Source organism: Schistocerca americana, chromosome 2 (assembly GCF_021461395.2).
Source record: "Schistocerca americana isolate TAMUIC-IGC-003095 chromosome 2, iqSchAmer2.1, whole genome shotgun sequence".
Lineage (NCBI taxonomy): Eukaryota > Metazoa > Arthropoda > Insecta > Orthoptera > Acrididae > Schistocerca > Schistocerca americana.
Genome location: NC_060120.1, coordinates 77849607 through 77866234, shown reverse-complemented (window position 1 = coordinate 77866234; position 16628 = coordinate 77849607). Strand labels below are relative to the sequence as shown.

General features: G+C 42.2%; 1 protein-coding gene across 1 annotated transcript; it reads left to right on the top strand.

The window, feature by feature from the left end:
- The first annotated feature begins 5245 nt into the window (after positions 1 to 5245).
- On the top strand, positions 5246 to 7047 carry LOC124593792 (yrdC domain-containing protein, mitochondrial-like). The gene is made up of 2 exons (XM_047132141.1): positions 5246 to 5790; positions 6759 to 7047. The coding sequence occupies exons 1-2, from the start codon at positions 5246 to 5248 to the stop codon at positions 7045 to 7047; spliced, it is 834 nt and encodes a 277-aa protein (XP_046988097.1).
- The last annotated feature ends 9581 nt before the right edge of the window (positions 7048 to 16628 follow it).

Genomic DNA, 16628 nt, shown 5'->3' with positions numbered 1-16628 from the left:
TTTAATCTCACTCTTGAAGGCTAAGGAATCTCGCTGAAGAAATTCGCTGATGATATTGCTATCCTTAGTGAAAGTGAAGAAGAGTAACAAGTTATGTTGAATGGAATGAACAGTCTAATGAGAACAGAATATGGATTGAGAGTAACTAGAAGAAAGAGGAATGTAACGGGAAGTAGCAGAAGAGCGAGATATTTTACATCAGAATTGGAGATCAAGAAGTAGGTGAAGTTAAGGAATTCTGTTACCAAGTAAGCAAAATATTTCATGATGGACGGAGCAAGGAGGACATAAAAAGCAGACTAGCAAAGCAAACAGGCCATGGTGGGACAAAAGAAGTCTACTAGTATGAAAACTGGGCATTCATTTGAGGAAGAAATTTCTGAGAATATACGTTTGGAGCATAGGATTGTATGGTACTGAATCAAGGACTGTGGAGAAACAGGAGCAGAGGGGAAACGCAGCACTTGAGATGTGGTGCTACACAAGAAAGTTGAAATTTACGTTGACTGATAAGGTAAGGAATGAGGAGGTTCTCCGTAGGATCGGCGAAGAAAGGAACGTATGGAAAACAATGGCAGGAAGGAGGGGCAGGATGATAGTACAGGTGTTGAGACATCAGGCAGGGAGTAACTTTCCCGTACTAGAGGGAGCACTGGGGGGGGGGGGGGGGGGGGGGGGGGTAAAAGATATAGGGGAAGACAGAGATTCGAATACATCCTACAAATTTTTTTAGGATGTAGATCGCAAGTGTTTCTCTGAGGTGATGAGGTTGGCGGAGGAGGAGAGGAATTCGTAAAGTCACCGTATCAAACCAGTCATAATACTTAAAAAAAAGAAAAGAAAAAAAAAACATAGCTGCTTCCAGTTATTTATCGCCACCGGAGTAAAGTGGTAGTATTGTATCTCTTTTCTTACCTACATGCAGTGTTAAAATGACTCACGTTACTGCAGTACCTTTCGTTACTGCAGCTATTGGTATATATACCTTGTTGTTATTATTGCTATGTGTGTAAGTGGCCTGTTTGTATGTTGGCAGCGCTATAGATTGTGTTAATATCGCTGGCAGCGCTCTGCACCCTCGGCAAGACATTCTGTGGTTGGACGGGCTAGCAGTTAGTGAGAATTGTATGGACATGTCGTTCTTAGTGGAGACTCTGTGTTGGTAGGACATGCATTGTAAAGTGAGACGCAAGGAAATGTAAATGAGGATGGATGTTGTTGGTAAAGTTTGGGTTGTGGAATTATTGACAAGCATATAATTTTTAGAATTGGGTGTCACATGAATAAGGTAAAATTTTCTAAATACATTGTTTGCTCTTCAACAAAATCTTTCTTTTGCTAACCATATGCCAGCTAGTAGTTTGAGTGTATAGTAGTTGGAATCCTTTTATTTAGCTGGATGCAGTTGCCGCTTGGTGTAATTGCTGTAGTTCGTGTTATGAAGATTTTCTGTGAGGTAAGTGACTTACAAAAAAAAAAAAAAAAAATGTGATTCCTGACTGAAATGAGTTTAGGCAATTAACAGAGTTGGAGGTAGTTTCATATTTCTTTAATTTCATATTTTTTGGATTTTTATTATTGTTAGGATTTCTTGCAATTCAGGACCATTCTTTTGTGTTAATTATGTTGTCAATGCAAAGCAGTCAGATTGCGTTGGGCTTGTATACTGTGGGTAATAAATGAATAGGTTAAGTCTGAGTTGTCTTTGTCAGGGAAAATTCTGTAGGTCAGTGTTTAAATGATAAAAATAAGTAAAGACATAGTTTCATGTAAAACATATGTACTATGTATACTTACAATTAACTCACTGAGAATCTGCAGTTTCTTCCCAAACGAAATAAGTAAAACGTATTTTCTTCAGTATCAAATTTAACTGTTTTATAACTTGTCAATGATCTTCGTTTCATGAAAGACGTATTTGCATAGCTACACAATCAGCTGCTTTCACACACTTCATTACGTCGCTACTAGTTTTGGCCATATAAACTAAGTCAAAATGTTCGTTATAGCATTTTGCTTTCTGGTGCATTACAAATTGTTGCCTTACTATTATGTTCCATATGCAAGCGTCAGCGTTGGCGTGTTATTCTGAATCACTTCTGTGCAGCGCATAGGCAATCGCTAGATGCATGAGAAAAGTAATGAGACTGACAACAGTGCAAGCAATCTGGCAACACTGTGTTGTTCTACTTGTGTAGACGGGTGTGTTCATCCCTTACAGATGCTCAGTCCGAGTTTCAGCTCCGTACAACCATCATGTGATTTTTGAAAGCACTATCAGTGAAGTTGTGTTTTTGTTGTGTGTTACGGAAATGGAAGAGTGGAATATAGAGCGGCGATAGCAGTCATGCTTTTCTGTTCTCTTAAAGTCGGGGAATCCGTGACTGTGACATTTAAAAAGTTGAAACAGTCCTGTGGGGAACATTCCATATCAAGAGTTCAAGGTTTTCGCTGGCATAAATCATTTTTAAAAGGCCGAGAACATGTTGAACAAGAACCACACCCAGAGAGAACTTGAACTTCAAAAAACAACGAAAATGTCGAACGCGTGCGTGCTCTTGTGAGAGTAGGAGCCATATTTAGCAATACGGACAACTGCTAAGCAATTGATCGACAAAGATATCCTTGAAAGGCTCAGGACAATTTCAGATACTTGTATGCTGCATCATGACAACGGCCCATGTCAGATGGCCACTTCCATCATGGCCTTTTTGACCTCAAAAAGCGTTCCTCTTGTTCCACAGGCCCGCTATTCACGTAATATGGGTCCTCGTTACTTTTACCTATCCCGAACTCAAAAACTGTCTTCAAAGGATATCGTTTTGTTACTCTGGAGAACATTGAAAGGATTTTATCGACACATTAAAGACTCTACGAACTGAAGCGTTTTGGCTCTGAAAAAATGGCTCTGAGTACTATGTGACTCAACATCTCAGGTCATCAGTCCCCTATAACTTAGAACTACTTACACTTAACTAACCTAAGAACGTCACACACACACCCATGCCCGAGGCAGGATTCGAACCTGCGACCTTAGCAGTCGCGCGGTTCCAGCCTGAAGCGCCTAGAACCGCTCGGCCACACCGGCCGGCAAGCGTTTTGGGACCACTACCAAGTGCTATCTGTATATAACTACCGAAGGGAACTTGTTTGAAGTGGACAACAATGTTACCTGTAAATTGAAGGGGCTGTGGGGAAAAAAGGAAAGGAGAGGGAGGGGATGACCGCTGCCAACTACATGTGTAAGTAGGCTGTTTATGTTTTCGCTATGTAAGTAGGCTGTTTAGGTTTTTTTATGGTAACGCCACCTCTGTATGAAAATCACTGGCTGTGCTGTGTGCAGTCTGTGGCTGCTTTGCATTGTTGTAATACTCGCCATTGTAGTGTTGGGCAGCGGCAGCTGGATGTGAACAGCGCGTAGCGTTGCGCAGTTGGAGGTGAGCCGCCAGCAGTGGTGGATGTGGGGAGAGAGAGATGGCGGAGTTTTGTAATTTGTCATGAACTGATATATATATTATGACTTGTGATGATATTAAGGTAAATACATTGTCTGTTCTCTATTAATATCTTTCATTTGCTAACTATCCCTATCAGTAGTTAGTGCCTTCCATAGTTTGAATCTTTTATTTAGCTGGCAGTAGTGGCGCTCGCTGTATTGCAGTAGCTTGAGCAGCGAAGATTTTTGTGAGGTAAGTGATTTGTGAAAGGTATAGTTTAATGTTAGTCAGGGCCATTCTTTTGTAGGGAATTTTGAAAGTCAGATTGCGTTGCGCTAAAAATATTGTATGTCAGTTTAAGGACAGTCGTGTAAGAATTGTTCAAAGGGGACGTTTCACATGGGGAAGTCACTCGGATTCAGTGGTGACAAATAACAATGTGCACCCGAGCAGGATTCACTGTGCCATCCGGGACACAGTCTTAGCTCACCTGCGCGGACTATCTCGTCATGCCTCACGGCCGATCCATACTCTCGTCGAGCGCCATCTATTCTCAGTCTCTGTCCATTCCCTCCACGTTCGTTACTCTGAGATTTCCACAAGAGGTAGGACGATTTTGTGCGTCGACACTGGAGAACATTGCTCAGATATGCTAATCAATCAATTATATGAATGCCTGTTGTGTGTTGTTTCGGACAAATGTCCGAAAAAAACAGACACCACGCATTCATATAATTGACAATGATGTTATCTGAAAAACATAAAAACTCTGAAACTTCCTGGCAGATTGAAACTGTGTGCCGGACCGAGACTCGAACTCGGGACCTTTGCCTTTCAAGGACAAGTGCTCTACTATATGAGCAACCGAAGCACAACTCACGCCCAGTCCTCACAGCTTTACTTCCGCGCCGGCCGGGTGGCCGAGCGGTTTTAGGCGCTACAGTCTGGAACCGCGCGGTCGCTACGGTCGTAGGTTCGAATCCTGCCTCGGGCATGGATGTGTGTGATGTTCTTAGGTTAGTTAGGTTTAAGTAGTTCTAAGTTCTAGGGGACTGATGACCTCAGATGTTAAGTCCCATAATGTTCAGAGCCATTTGAACCATTTTTTTACTTCTGCCAGTACCTCGTGTCCTACCTACCAAACTTTACAGAAGCTCACCTGCGATCCTTGCAGAACTAGCACTCCTGAAAGAAAGGATATTGCGGAGACATGGCTTAGCCACAGCCTGGGGGATGTTTCCAGAATGAGATTTTCACTCTGCAGCTGAGTATGCGCTGATACGAAGCTTCATGGCAGATTAAAATTGTGTGCTAGTTCTGATTTCAGGAGTGCTAGTTCTGCAAGGTTCGCAGGAGAGCTTCTGTAAAGTTTGGAAGGTAGGAGACGAGGTACTGGCAGAAGTGAAGCTGTGAGGACAGGGCGTGAGTCGTGCTTGGGTAGCTCAGATGGCGTGTGCATCGCGTTTGTTTGTGGAACGAAGGGTACCATGTGATACGGTTTGGTTACGTTGATCGTGTGATAGTGACATTTGCACATTTGTGGATGTGTTTACGTGGAAGACACACGAATTATGTGTGTACATTGATAAATGTCCATTCCTAAAGCAATGATTAAGATAACTGTGTTTGGAACGACAATTTGTCTCCGGCACCGTAACAGTAAAATCCATTACGAAACGGTGGAGTTACTTCGTAAAATGGCTCTGCAATCCATTAAACATGATTATAAAGCTTTTGGCAGTGTTCGTAAGGAGTGACGATAAACCGTAAAAAATTGGAAGCATGCTGAGCAAGCAGTCCGTTTATTAATGCAAGACTGTGTGATAGCGGTACCTACTGACACTGTGTACGGTCTAGCAGGTGCTGTTCAGAGTGAAGATGCTGTTGAAAAACTGTACAAAATAAAACGTCGGGATGCAGCGAAACCAATTGCGATCTGTGTTAGTTCTATCAGCAAAATGGAAAAGTGGGCGGACACAAGCATTCTTCCTCCTGCCCTCTTACAGTGTATTCTTCGAGGACCTTTTACAATCGTCCTCAAAAGATCAAAAACTTTTAATGCTAAATTTAATACTGGAATCCCGAACGTCGGTATACGCATTCCACAAGACAGATTTATAGTTGAAGTTGTAAAAAAGTTCGGAGAACGTATTGCTCTTACTAGTGCAAATAGCAGTGGAAAACAGAGTGCAACTGAAGTAGAAGAATTCTCTCACTTGTGGCAATATGTAGATGCAGTTTTTGATGCTGGCAAAAATCCACAAGAAATCCGCACTGGCTCTACAGTTGTAGATTTAAGTGGACACGGTAATTTTAAAATAATCAGAGCAGGTTTATTATGTGATGCCCTGAGGCATAAGCTATTTCAGTTTAAATTACTGGAACGTAATTAAAACTTTTAGCCGCTGAGAGAAGCAGCTTGCAAGTGTAAAGTGCATTGGAGAAGTATTTATTGTACTAGGTGCAAAAATGGAAACTATTGGATATTTCTGCCTTTGTGATGACTTATTTAAGAAACCAAGTGGCATACTTCAATAATTGTGATTCTTCAATTTTTGTAATGTCGAAGTGTATGAATTAGCTTACCTTTTTGATGATAGTGTTATCTACAAGTTATTGGATGTTGTATCATGAAGTACTGAAGTGATTTTTCTCCAATTGTTAAAATATGTACTGCATTTAAAATGAAATGGAGTGAATAACATATCGGTTTCTGTTTATTTCCAGCTTTTTTACACTCCATAATGACTTGGCATTTGTGAATTTAGGATATGTAATTTTAAGTTTAGTTCCATAAGAAATACACCTGTGATACAGTTAAAAAAAAGGAAAAGCACTTGCCCGTGAAAGGCAAAGGTCCCGAGTTCGAGTCTCGGTCCGGCACACAGTTTTAATCTTCCACGAAGTTTCAAGTTTCATATCAGCGCACACTCCGCTGCAGACTGAAAATCTCATTCATAAAAACTTTGCTTAATACAAAGTCAGTGTCATTACTTTTCTCACACACCTCGTACGTGGACAGTTTCGGACATTTCACACACTGCTATTCGAGTACGGAAATAGTTGCAGATAGAGATAACCCAGTCAGTAGCCGAACATGTAAGTAAATGACTGCAGGCAGTACACAACTTTATGACGCGTATAGAGCTACCTGTACGCTGAGACGTACTTATGCAGGAAAAACAGCAAACACTGTGCGTTATCCGTCGCAGGAACCGGCGGTGGATAGGACGCAGACGCAGCGGGGCGATTGGAAGGTGGCAGCGGCGCTACAGAGGCGGGCTTTGTTTTTGCGCGACGGGCCCGGTATTAATTATGCAGGCCCCGTGACGAGGCGGCGGCATCGGCGGCGTCCGGCTGCCGGCGGCGCATAATGGCGACCGCGCCAGGACGCGACAGGGGTGGGCCGCCGCCGCCACCGCTGCTGGGGCCACCCGGAATTAAAAGTGTCCTGGGCCGGGCCGGGCCGGGCCGGGCCGGGCCGGGCCGGCGTCATTATTTTTATGCTCTCGCCGTCTTAATGACGCCGCCCGGAACGACCTCAGAGGGCGTGTCGCGCCACCTTGCTCACAGGAGGACACCGGCGGCCGCGGGCGAGGCGAAGCGGTGATCCGCACGGCTCCACTCCGGGGCCTTCCGCTCCGCTTCCTGCTCTCCGCAGCGCACCGCACCGCGCAGCCCGGAGGCTCCAGCCGCGGCTAACCGCTGTTGTCCCTCCTACTGTGCGGCCCGGCCGTATGTCAGCTGCGTGCTGCTCGTGGGTGTTTACGTGTTCGAAGCCATGTAGGCCTCAATAACGCTTGGAAAAGGTAGTCCTCTTATCGTGCGACTGGATTCGTGATTTCCTGTCAGGAAGGTCGCAGTTCGTACTAATTGACGGCAAATCATCGAATAAAACTGAAGTGATATCAGGTGTTCCCCAGGGAAGCGTCCTGGGACCTCTGCTGTTCCTGGTCTATGCGAATGACCTGAGTGAAAATCTGAGCAGTTCTCTTAGGTTGTTCGCAGATGATGCTGTAATTTACCGTCTATTAAGGTCATCCGAAGACCAGTATCAGTTCCAAAGCGATTTAGAAAAGATTGCTGTATGGTATTGAAGGTGGCAGTTGACGCTAAATAACGAAAAGTGTGAGGTGATCCACATGAGTTCCAAAAGAAATCCGTTGGAATTCGATTACTCGATAAATAGTACAATTCTCAAGGCTGTCAGTTCAACTAAGTACCTGGGTGTTAAAATTACGAACACCTTCAGTTGGAAAGACCACATACATAATATTGTGGGGAAGGCGAGCCAAAGGTTGCGTTTCATTGGCAGGACACTTAGAAGATGCAACAAGTCGACTAAAGAGACAGCTTACACTACAATCGTTCGTCCTCTGTTAGAATATTGCTGCGCGGTGTGGGATCCTTACCAGGTGGGATTGACGGAGGACATCGAAAGGGTGCAAGAAAGGGCAGCTCGTTTTGTATTATCACGTAATACGGGAGAGAGTGTGGCAGATATGATACGCGAGTTGGGATGGAAGTCATTAAAGCAAAGACGTTTTTCGTCGCGGCGAGATCTATTTACGAAATTTCAGTTACCAACTTTCTCTTCCGAATGCGAAAATATTTTGTTGAGCCCAACCTACATAGGTAGGAATGATCATCAAAATAAAATAAGAGAAATCAGAGCTCGAACAGAAAGGTTTAGGTGTTCGTTTTCCCGCGCGCTGTTCGGGAGTGGAATGGTAGAGAGATAGTATGATTGTGGTTCGACGAATCCTCTGCCAAGCACTTACATGTGAATTGCATAGTAATCATGTAGATGTACATGTAATAATGTATCAAGGATGGGTCCACCTCTTTCTGCATCTACTTGGATGCTCTGCAAATCATATTTAACTGCCTGGTACGGGTTTCGTAGAACCACCTTTACAATAATTCTCTATTATTCCAGTCTCGTAGAGCGCGCGGCAAAAACGAACACCTATATCTGTCCGTGGGAGCTTTGACTTCCCTTATTTCTGCTCGTTTCGCAGGAGAGCTTCTATAAAGTTTGGAAAGTGGGAGACGAGGTGCTGGCAGAATTAAAAGCTGTGTGGACGGGGCGTGAGTCTTGCTTGGGTAGCTCGGTTGATAGAGCAAAATGGCTCTGAGCACTATGGGACTTAACATCTGAGGTCATCAGTCCCCTAGAACTCAGAACTACTTAAACCTAACTAATCTAAGGACATCACTCACATATATGCCCGAAGCAGGATTCGAACCTGCGACCGTAGCAGTCGCGCGGTTCCAGACTGAAGCACCTAGAACCGCCCGGCCACACCGGCCGGCTTGGTAGAGCAGTTGCCCGCGAAAGGGGAAGGTTCCGAGTCCGAGTCTTGGTCCGGCATACAGTTTTAAGTTGCCAGGAAGTTCCCTTATTTTGTTATGATGAACGTTTCTCCACATGTAGGTCGGCGCCAAAAGAATATTTTCGCGTTAGGAGGCGAAAACTGGTGATTAAATTTCGTGAGAAGATTCTGCCACAACGAAAAACGCCTTTGGTTTTATGGTGTCCACCAAAATCCTGTATCATTTCAGTGACACTCTCTCCCCTATTTTGCGATAATACAAAACGTGCTGCCCTTCTTTGAACTTTCTCGATGTATTCCGATCTGGTAAGGATCCCACACCGTGCAGCAGTATTCTAAAAGAGGACGGACAAGCGTAGTATAGGCAGTCTCCTTAGTAGATGTGTTACATTTTCTAAGTGTCCTGCCAATAAACCGCAGTCTTTGGTTAGCCTTCCCCACAACATTTTCTATATGTTCTTTCCAGTTTAAGTTGTTCGTAATTGTAATTCCTAGGTATTTAGTTGAATTTACGGCCTTTAGATTTGACTGATTTATTGTGTATCCGAAGTTTAACAGATTTCTTTTAGCACTCATGTGAATGTCTTCATACTTTTCGTTATTTAGGGTCAATTGCCAATTTTCGCACCATACAGGTATCTTTTCTAAACCGTTTTGCTATTTGTTTTGATCTTCTGATGACTTTACTAAACGATAAACAATAACATCATCTACAAACAACCTAAGATGACTGCTGACATTGTCTCCTAACTTGTGTACATAGATAAGGACATAACCTTGGGGAACGCCAGAAATCACATCTGTTCTACTTTGCAGGTACACAAATTATCGTTTTGTTTTATCACCTACACATGCTTCATCACTGTTATGAGATGCTGGGTGATATTTTTTTTTATTATTTACTTGAAATGCAGATTATTTTTAGTTTAAGGAATACGATAATCAGATTTTGTTGTCATTTAAACTGTATCTACGCTTTACTTTCTACTTTACGTTGTGTGAGTCCTGTGGCTGCCAACCAAAATCAGCCAAAGGTCTTAATTAGTAGGCCATGCCATCTGCAAACATGAGGAATGTTAGAAAATCGTCTGCATTAATTTTTTTTGTTTATTATCCAAAATTAATATATAAGTTCCGCTGAAATTTGTGGCATATGCCCGTTTTTGACATTAGCATTGTAGTATTTTGCTAGTCCTTACCTGTAACACGTTTGTTTTTATATACCATACGTGTTTTGGTGTAGATGAGCTGAATCTGTGGACTTCGATAGAAGTTTTTGGAAGCCTAGAAATAGTTCACCGTACCTAAGTTTGACAAAACTTTTATCGATGCCTGCAGGTTCAGCTCATCTATACAAAAACACTATTAGCACATATAAAACAATCTTGTCACAGCTAACGCCTAGTAAAATATTACAACGGTAAGGCAAAAATGGACATATGCCGTTAATTTTAACAGAAATTATAATTTAATAACTGGATAATAAACTAAAAAAAGTTCGATGCAGACGATTTTCTAACACTTCTCATGTTCGCAGAGGACATGGTGTGCTAATTTAGACCTGTGGCTGATTTTGGTTGGCAGCCACAGGACACATACAATGTAAAATAAAAAGTGAAGTGCAGATACAGTTTAAATGACAACAGGATCTGATCTAGCATATTAATCAACCTACAGATAACCTCTGCATATGTATTTCACGAAATTAATTAAAAAACCAGCTGAGGACCAAGAACTGTGGCGAAATATGTGTGGGCAATAAAACACAACAATAATTTGTCTACTTGCAAAAAGGCAGAACCATTGTTAACTCATTATTTTTCTTCCGCAAGTACGGGCTCTGAGCTCAAAACTCCAGCATGATGCACTCACTATGAGTACCGAAATATGCAAAACAACAGCATCATTTTCTAATATTATATTTTATCTTCCGTTCTCTACTGTCTCTTCTCTTTTCAGTATCTTCCCCCACATCCTATTGTAAATTTTAATGCCATACTCTTATGGTTTTTCTCTTTTCCTTTTAGAACTGCATGAAAATAGAATTTGCATTTCATTCGTTCATTCTTCAAGTAATAATGGCAGTTCCAAATAACTGTTCGATAGATAAATGTTGTAAAATACTAACACCAATTATTTACAGAAAAATGGATAGGCTCGTAAAGACCGAACTCAGGATAAATCAGAATGAGATCTGGAAAATGTAGGAACACAAGAGAAATTACTGACACTATGGCTAATATGTTGAGAAAAGATGGCTCTACGTTCACAGCAAAATGGTTCAAATGGCTCTGAGCACTATGGGACTCAACTGCTGAGGTCATTAGTCCCCTAGAACTTAGAACTAGTTAAACCTAAGGACAACACAAACATCCATGCCCGAGGCAGGATTCGAACCTGCGACCGTAGCGGTCTTGCGGTTCCAGACTGCAGCGCCTTTAACCGCACGGCCACTTCGGCCGGCCGTTCACAGCATTTGTACATCTAAGAAAAGCTTTTACCAATATTTACTGTGGCACCCTTTCATACTCTGAAGGTGGCGCGAATTACGTGCATTTAAAGGTTTTCTAAAACTTTTTAGATCGTACTAATAGTCATGAAAGGGAAGCGATTGTTGAAGGTGGTGAAACAAGATTATAGTTATTCTTCATATTATTCAACCTGTATATTGTAAATGCACTAACTGAAGCTAAGTACTTGGCTGATCAGTTAAATGGAATGGATAGTGCCTCGGAAAGAGATTGTAAGACGAGTATCAATATAAATTAAACAAGGATAACGGTGGGTTGTGGAATTAACTGAAATCTTCCCGTATCGCCCGGCCTTTTACAAATATGCCTCCTCCTCTTGTGTTTCTTGAACAGAGTATAAGCTATTACTAGCTGTAACTTGTTACTGAACTCAATTAGTCTTTCTCCTCTCTCATTCCTTGTCTCACGCCCATACTCTACTGTAACCTTTTCTTCTACTGCTTCCCCTTCAACTGCATTCCAGTCTCCCATGAATATAAGATTTCCATCCCCCTTTAGTTACTGTATTACCTTTTCAGTATCCTCACAGACTTTCTCAATCTCTTCATCTTCAGCTTGCGACGTCGGCATGTATACCTGAACTATCGTTGTCGGCGTTGGTTTGCTGTCGATTCTGATAAGAACAAATCTGTCACTCAACCGTTCACAGTAACACACTCTTTACATTGCTTTCCTATTCATAACGAATCCTACTCCCATTATACCATTTTCTGCTGCTGTTGATATTACCCTATACTCATCTCACCAGAAATCCTTGTCTTCTTTCCACTTCACTTCACTGTCCCCTACTATATCTAGATTGAGAATTTGCATTTCCTTTTTCAGATTTTATGGTTTCCCTACCACGTTGCAGGTTCTGACATTCCACGCCCCGACTCGTAGAACGTTATCCTTTCGTTAATTATTGAGTCCTTGTCTCATGGTAACCTCCCCTTGCCAGTCCCCTCCCGGAGATCCGAATGGTGGACTATTCCGGAAAGTTTTGCCAATGGAGAGATCATGATGACACTTCTTCAATTATAGGCCACATGTCCTGTGGATGCTCATTATTTGTCTTTAATGCAGTGGTTTCCATTGCCGTCTCCATCCTCATGCCGTTGATTATTGCTGATTCTTCCACCTTTAGGGGCAGTTTCCCACCCCTAGGACAAGAGAGTGCCCTGAACCTCTGTCCGCTTCTCTGCACTCTTTGACAAGGCCGTTGGTAGAATAAGAGTGACATCTTACACCGGAACTCTTCGGTCGCCAATGCTGATAATTAATCAAACTTTATGCGGTGGCGGGATTCGAACCCGGAACTATCGACGTTTTGATTATGAATCAAAAACGCTACCCCTTGACCACGGGTACGAGCCCGGATTGTAAAGTGTACCCAGCAGCAGATATAGACTCAGATCACAATATAGTATGGATGAAGAGTAGGCTAGTAGGCTGAAGTTTAAGACAATAGTCAGGAAGAATCAATACGCAAAGAAGTAGGATTCTGAAATACTAAGGAATGATGAGATACGGTTGAAGTTCTCAAGGCTATAGATACAGCCATAAGGAATAACTCAGTAGGCAGTAAAGTTGAAGAGGTATGGACACCTCTAAAAAGGGTCATCACAGAAGCGGGTAAGAAAAACATAGGTACAAAGAAGTTAACTACGAAGAAACCATGGGTAACAGAAGAAATATTTCAATTGATTGATTGGAGGAGGAAGTACAAAAGCGTTCCGGGAAACTCAGGAATAGAGAAATACAAGTCCCTGATGAATGAAATAAACAGGAAGTGCAGGGAAGCTAAGACGAAATGGTTGCAGGAAAAATGTGAAGACATCGGAAAAAAATGATTGTCGGAGGGACAGACGCCGCATACAGGAAACTCAAAACAACCTTCGGTGACATTAAAAGCAAGGGTAATAACACTAAGAGTGCAACGGGAATTCTACTGTTAAATGCAGAGGAGAAAGGGAATAGGTGGAAAGAATACATTGGAAGCCTCTATGAGGGGGAAGATCTGTCTGATCTGATAGAAGAAGGAACAGGAGTCGTTTTAGAAGAAATACGGGATCCAGTATTAGAAACAGAATTTAAAAGAGCTTTGAAGGACTTAAGATCAAATAAGGCAGAAGAGGTAGATAGCATTTCTTCAGAATTTCTAAAATCATTGGGGTAAGTGGCAACAAAACGACTATTCATGAGAGAAAGCATTTGACAGTGTTAACTGGAACACTCTCTTTCAAATTCTGAAGGTGGCATGGGTAAAATACAGGGAGCGAAGGCTATTTACAGTTTGTACAGAAAGCCGAGGCACATGAAAGGGGAGCTGTGGTTGGGAAGGGAGTGAGACAGGGTTGTAGCCTCTCCCCGATGTTATTCAATCTGTATATTGAGCAAGCAGTAAAGGAAACAAATGAAAAGTTCGGAGTAGGTATTAAAATCCATGGAGAAGAAATAAAAACTTTGAGGTTCCCGATGACATTGTAATTCTGTCAGAGACAGCAAAGGACTTGGAAGAGCAGTTGAACAGAATGGACAGCGTCTTGAAAGGAGGATATAAGATGAACATCAACAAAAGCAAAACGAGGATAATGGAATGTAGTCGAATTAAGTCGGCTGATGCTGAGGGAATTAGATTAGGAAATGAGACACTTAAAGTAGTAAAGGAGTTTTGCTATTTGGGAAGCAAAATAACTGATGATGGTCGAAATAGAGAGGATATAAAATGTAGACTGGCAATGGCAAGCAAAGCGTTTCTGAAGAAGAGAAATTTGTCAACTTCGGGTATAGATTTAAATGTCAGGAAGTCGTTTCTGAAAGCATTTGTATGGAGTGTAGCGATGTATGGAAGTGAAACATGGACGATAAATAGTTTGGAAAAGAAGAAAATAGAAGCTTTCGAAATGTGGTGCTACAGAAGAATGCTGAAGATTAGATGGTAGATCATATAACTAATGAGGAAGTATTGAATAGAATTGGGGAGAAGAGGAGTTTGTGGCACAACTTGGCAAGAAGAAGGGATCGGTTGGTAGGACATGTTCTGAGGCATCAAGGGATTACCAATTTAGTATTGGATGGCAGTGTGGAGGGTAAAAATCATAGAGGGAGAACAAGAAATGAATACACTAAGCAGATTCAGAAGGATGTAGGCTGCAGTAGGTACTGGGAAATGAAGAAGCTTGCACAGGATAGAGTAGCATGGAGAGCTGCATCTAACCAGTCCCAGGACTTAAGACCACAACAACAACAATGTTGGTGTGTAGAATGTATCAGTCTGGCGACCTACCATCTGACTCAGAGAAGCAATATATTCGATACCTCATCCAGAAACGCACCCTCTTGAAACCTGGACAGCAAGCTACACCGCGACGCAGAGCTCCTCTCTTGCAGATTCTGTCACTTGAGTTTGCTAAACATCTACGTAACGCTATCACGCTTACCAAATAACCCTGTGACGAAACGCGCCGCTCTTCTTTTCATCTTCTCTATGTCTTCTGTCGACCTGACCTGGTACGGATCCAACACTGATGAGCAATACTCAAGTATAGGTCGAACGAGTGTTTTGTAAGCCACCTCTTTTGTTGATGGACTACATTTTGTAAGGACTCTCCCAATGAATCTCAACCTGGTACCCGCCTTACCAACAATTAATTTTATATGATCATTCCACTTCAAATCGTTCCGCACGCATACTCCCAGATATTTTACAGAAGTAACTGCTACCAGTGTTTGTTCCACTATCATATAATCACATAATAAAGGATCCTTATTTCTATGTATTCGCAATACATTACATTTGTCTATGTTAAGGGCCAGTTGCCAGTCCCTGCACCAAGTGCCTATCCGCTGCAGTTCTTCCTATATTTCGCTGCAATTTCTAATGCTGCAACTTCTATGTATACCACAGCATCACCAGTGAAAAGCCGCATGGAACTTCCGACACTATCTACTAGGTCATTTATATATATTTTGAATAGCAATGGTCTCATAACACTCCCCTGTGACACGCCAGAGGTTACTTTAACGTCCATAGACATCTCTTCATTGAGAACCACATGCTGTGTTCTGTTTGCTAAAAACTCTTCAATCCAACCACACAGCTGGTCTCATATTCCGTAGGCTCTTACTTTGTTTATCAGTCGACATTGCGGAGCTGTATCGGACGCCTTCCGGAAGTCAAGGAAAATGTTATCTACCTATGGGCGTTGACAAATTCATTTGTATAGATGAAAGAAGCTACAGGTAATAGAAAAACTTCTAACACGGACAGGGGTTGAAGCCTAAACTTTTCACTAGTCTGACAGTTAACCACCGAGCTACCCAGTCACACATAGCGTAACTCCAGATAGTCGATTTTTTTAGCGCTCTCCCTACAGTCAAAATTAACTGAAAATAGGTAGCATATTGAGGGATGAGGGGAGAAATTATCTGATTACAAAAATGTATTACTGAGCAGCTACGCTGGGCAAAGCTACACATTTTGTTGAAAAAAGATGGTTTAGCTGATTAACCTTCTTCTATGTACGAGCGGCGTCCAATAAGTAATGCAATTTTTTTCTGAAAACAGGTTGGTCTTATTGGGAATTCTAATACATATTACTCCCCAGTCTTTTGACTACAAAACTCTATTTTTCAACATAATCTGCGTTCACTGTGACACCCTTACGCCACCTTACTGGGAGGACTGTATGCCCGCATGGTACCATTCCACTGGTCGACGCCAGAGGACCCCCATCATCTTACAGCGGAATCCGTCCTTCGTCGGGCCAAACAGACGGAGGGTGCGATCTTCGGCCTGTAAGGTGGATGAGGAAGAACACTCGAATGATGACGTCTGTCCAACGGTTCACCGTCTTTCCGACGGTTCACCGTGCTTTGTTCACTGTCAACTCTCTGTAGACATTTTCCACGCGTCTATGAATATCTGCGATGCTCTGATTTTCTGCCAAAAGAAACTCAGTGACAACTTTCTGCATGGAACTCATCTAATTAAATTCCGCATTTTTCAAACGAAACTGGCTGAAAAAAGAGACGCCCCTCGTACATAGACATGTCTAAGAGATTTTTTAAAAGTTGTAGCAAAATTTATGATGTTTTCTTGGATACACATCTATATGTAGTACGACCGTATATGATTTACAGAAATTTCAACCATGGGTAAGTTTTCAACAAGATGATGCACGACGACACTAAGGTTTTTTGTTCACGAGTTTTGGATGAAACCTTTTCGGACAGATGTATCGGCTCAACATCATGTTCAAAGCGTCCACGAAATATAGCATCGTTTTTACTTATTTTAGTGTGGTAACGCTAAGAATAAACTGTTCGGTTCACCGGTTCCT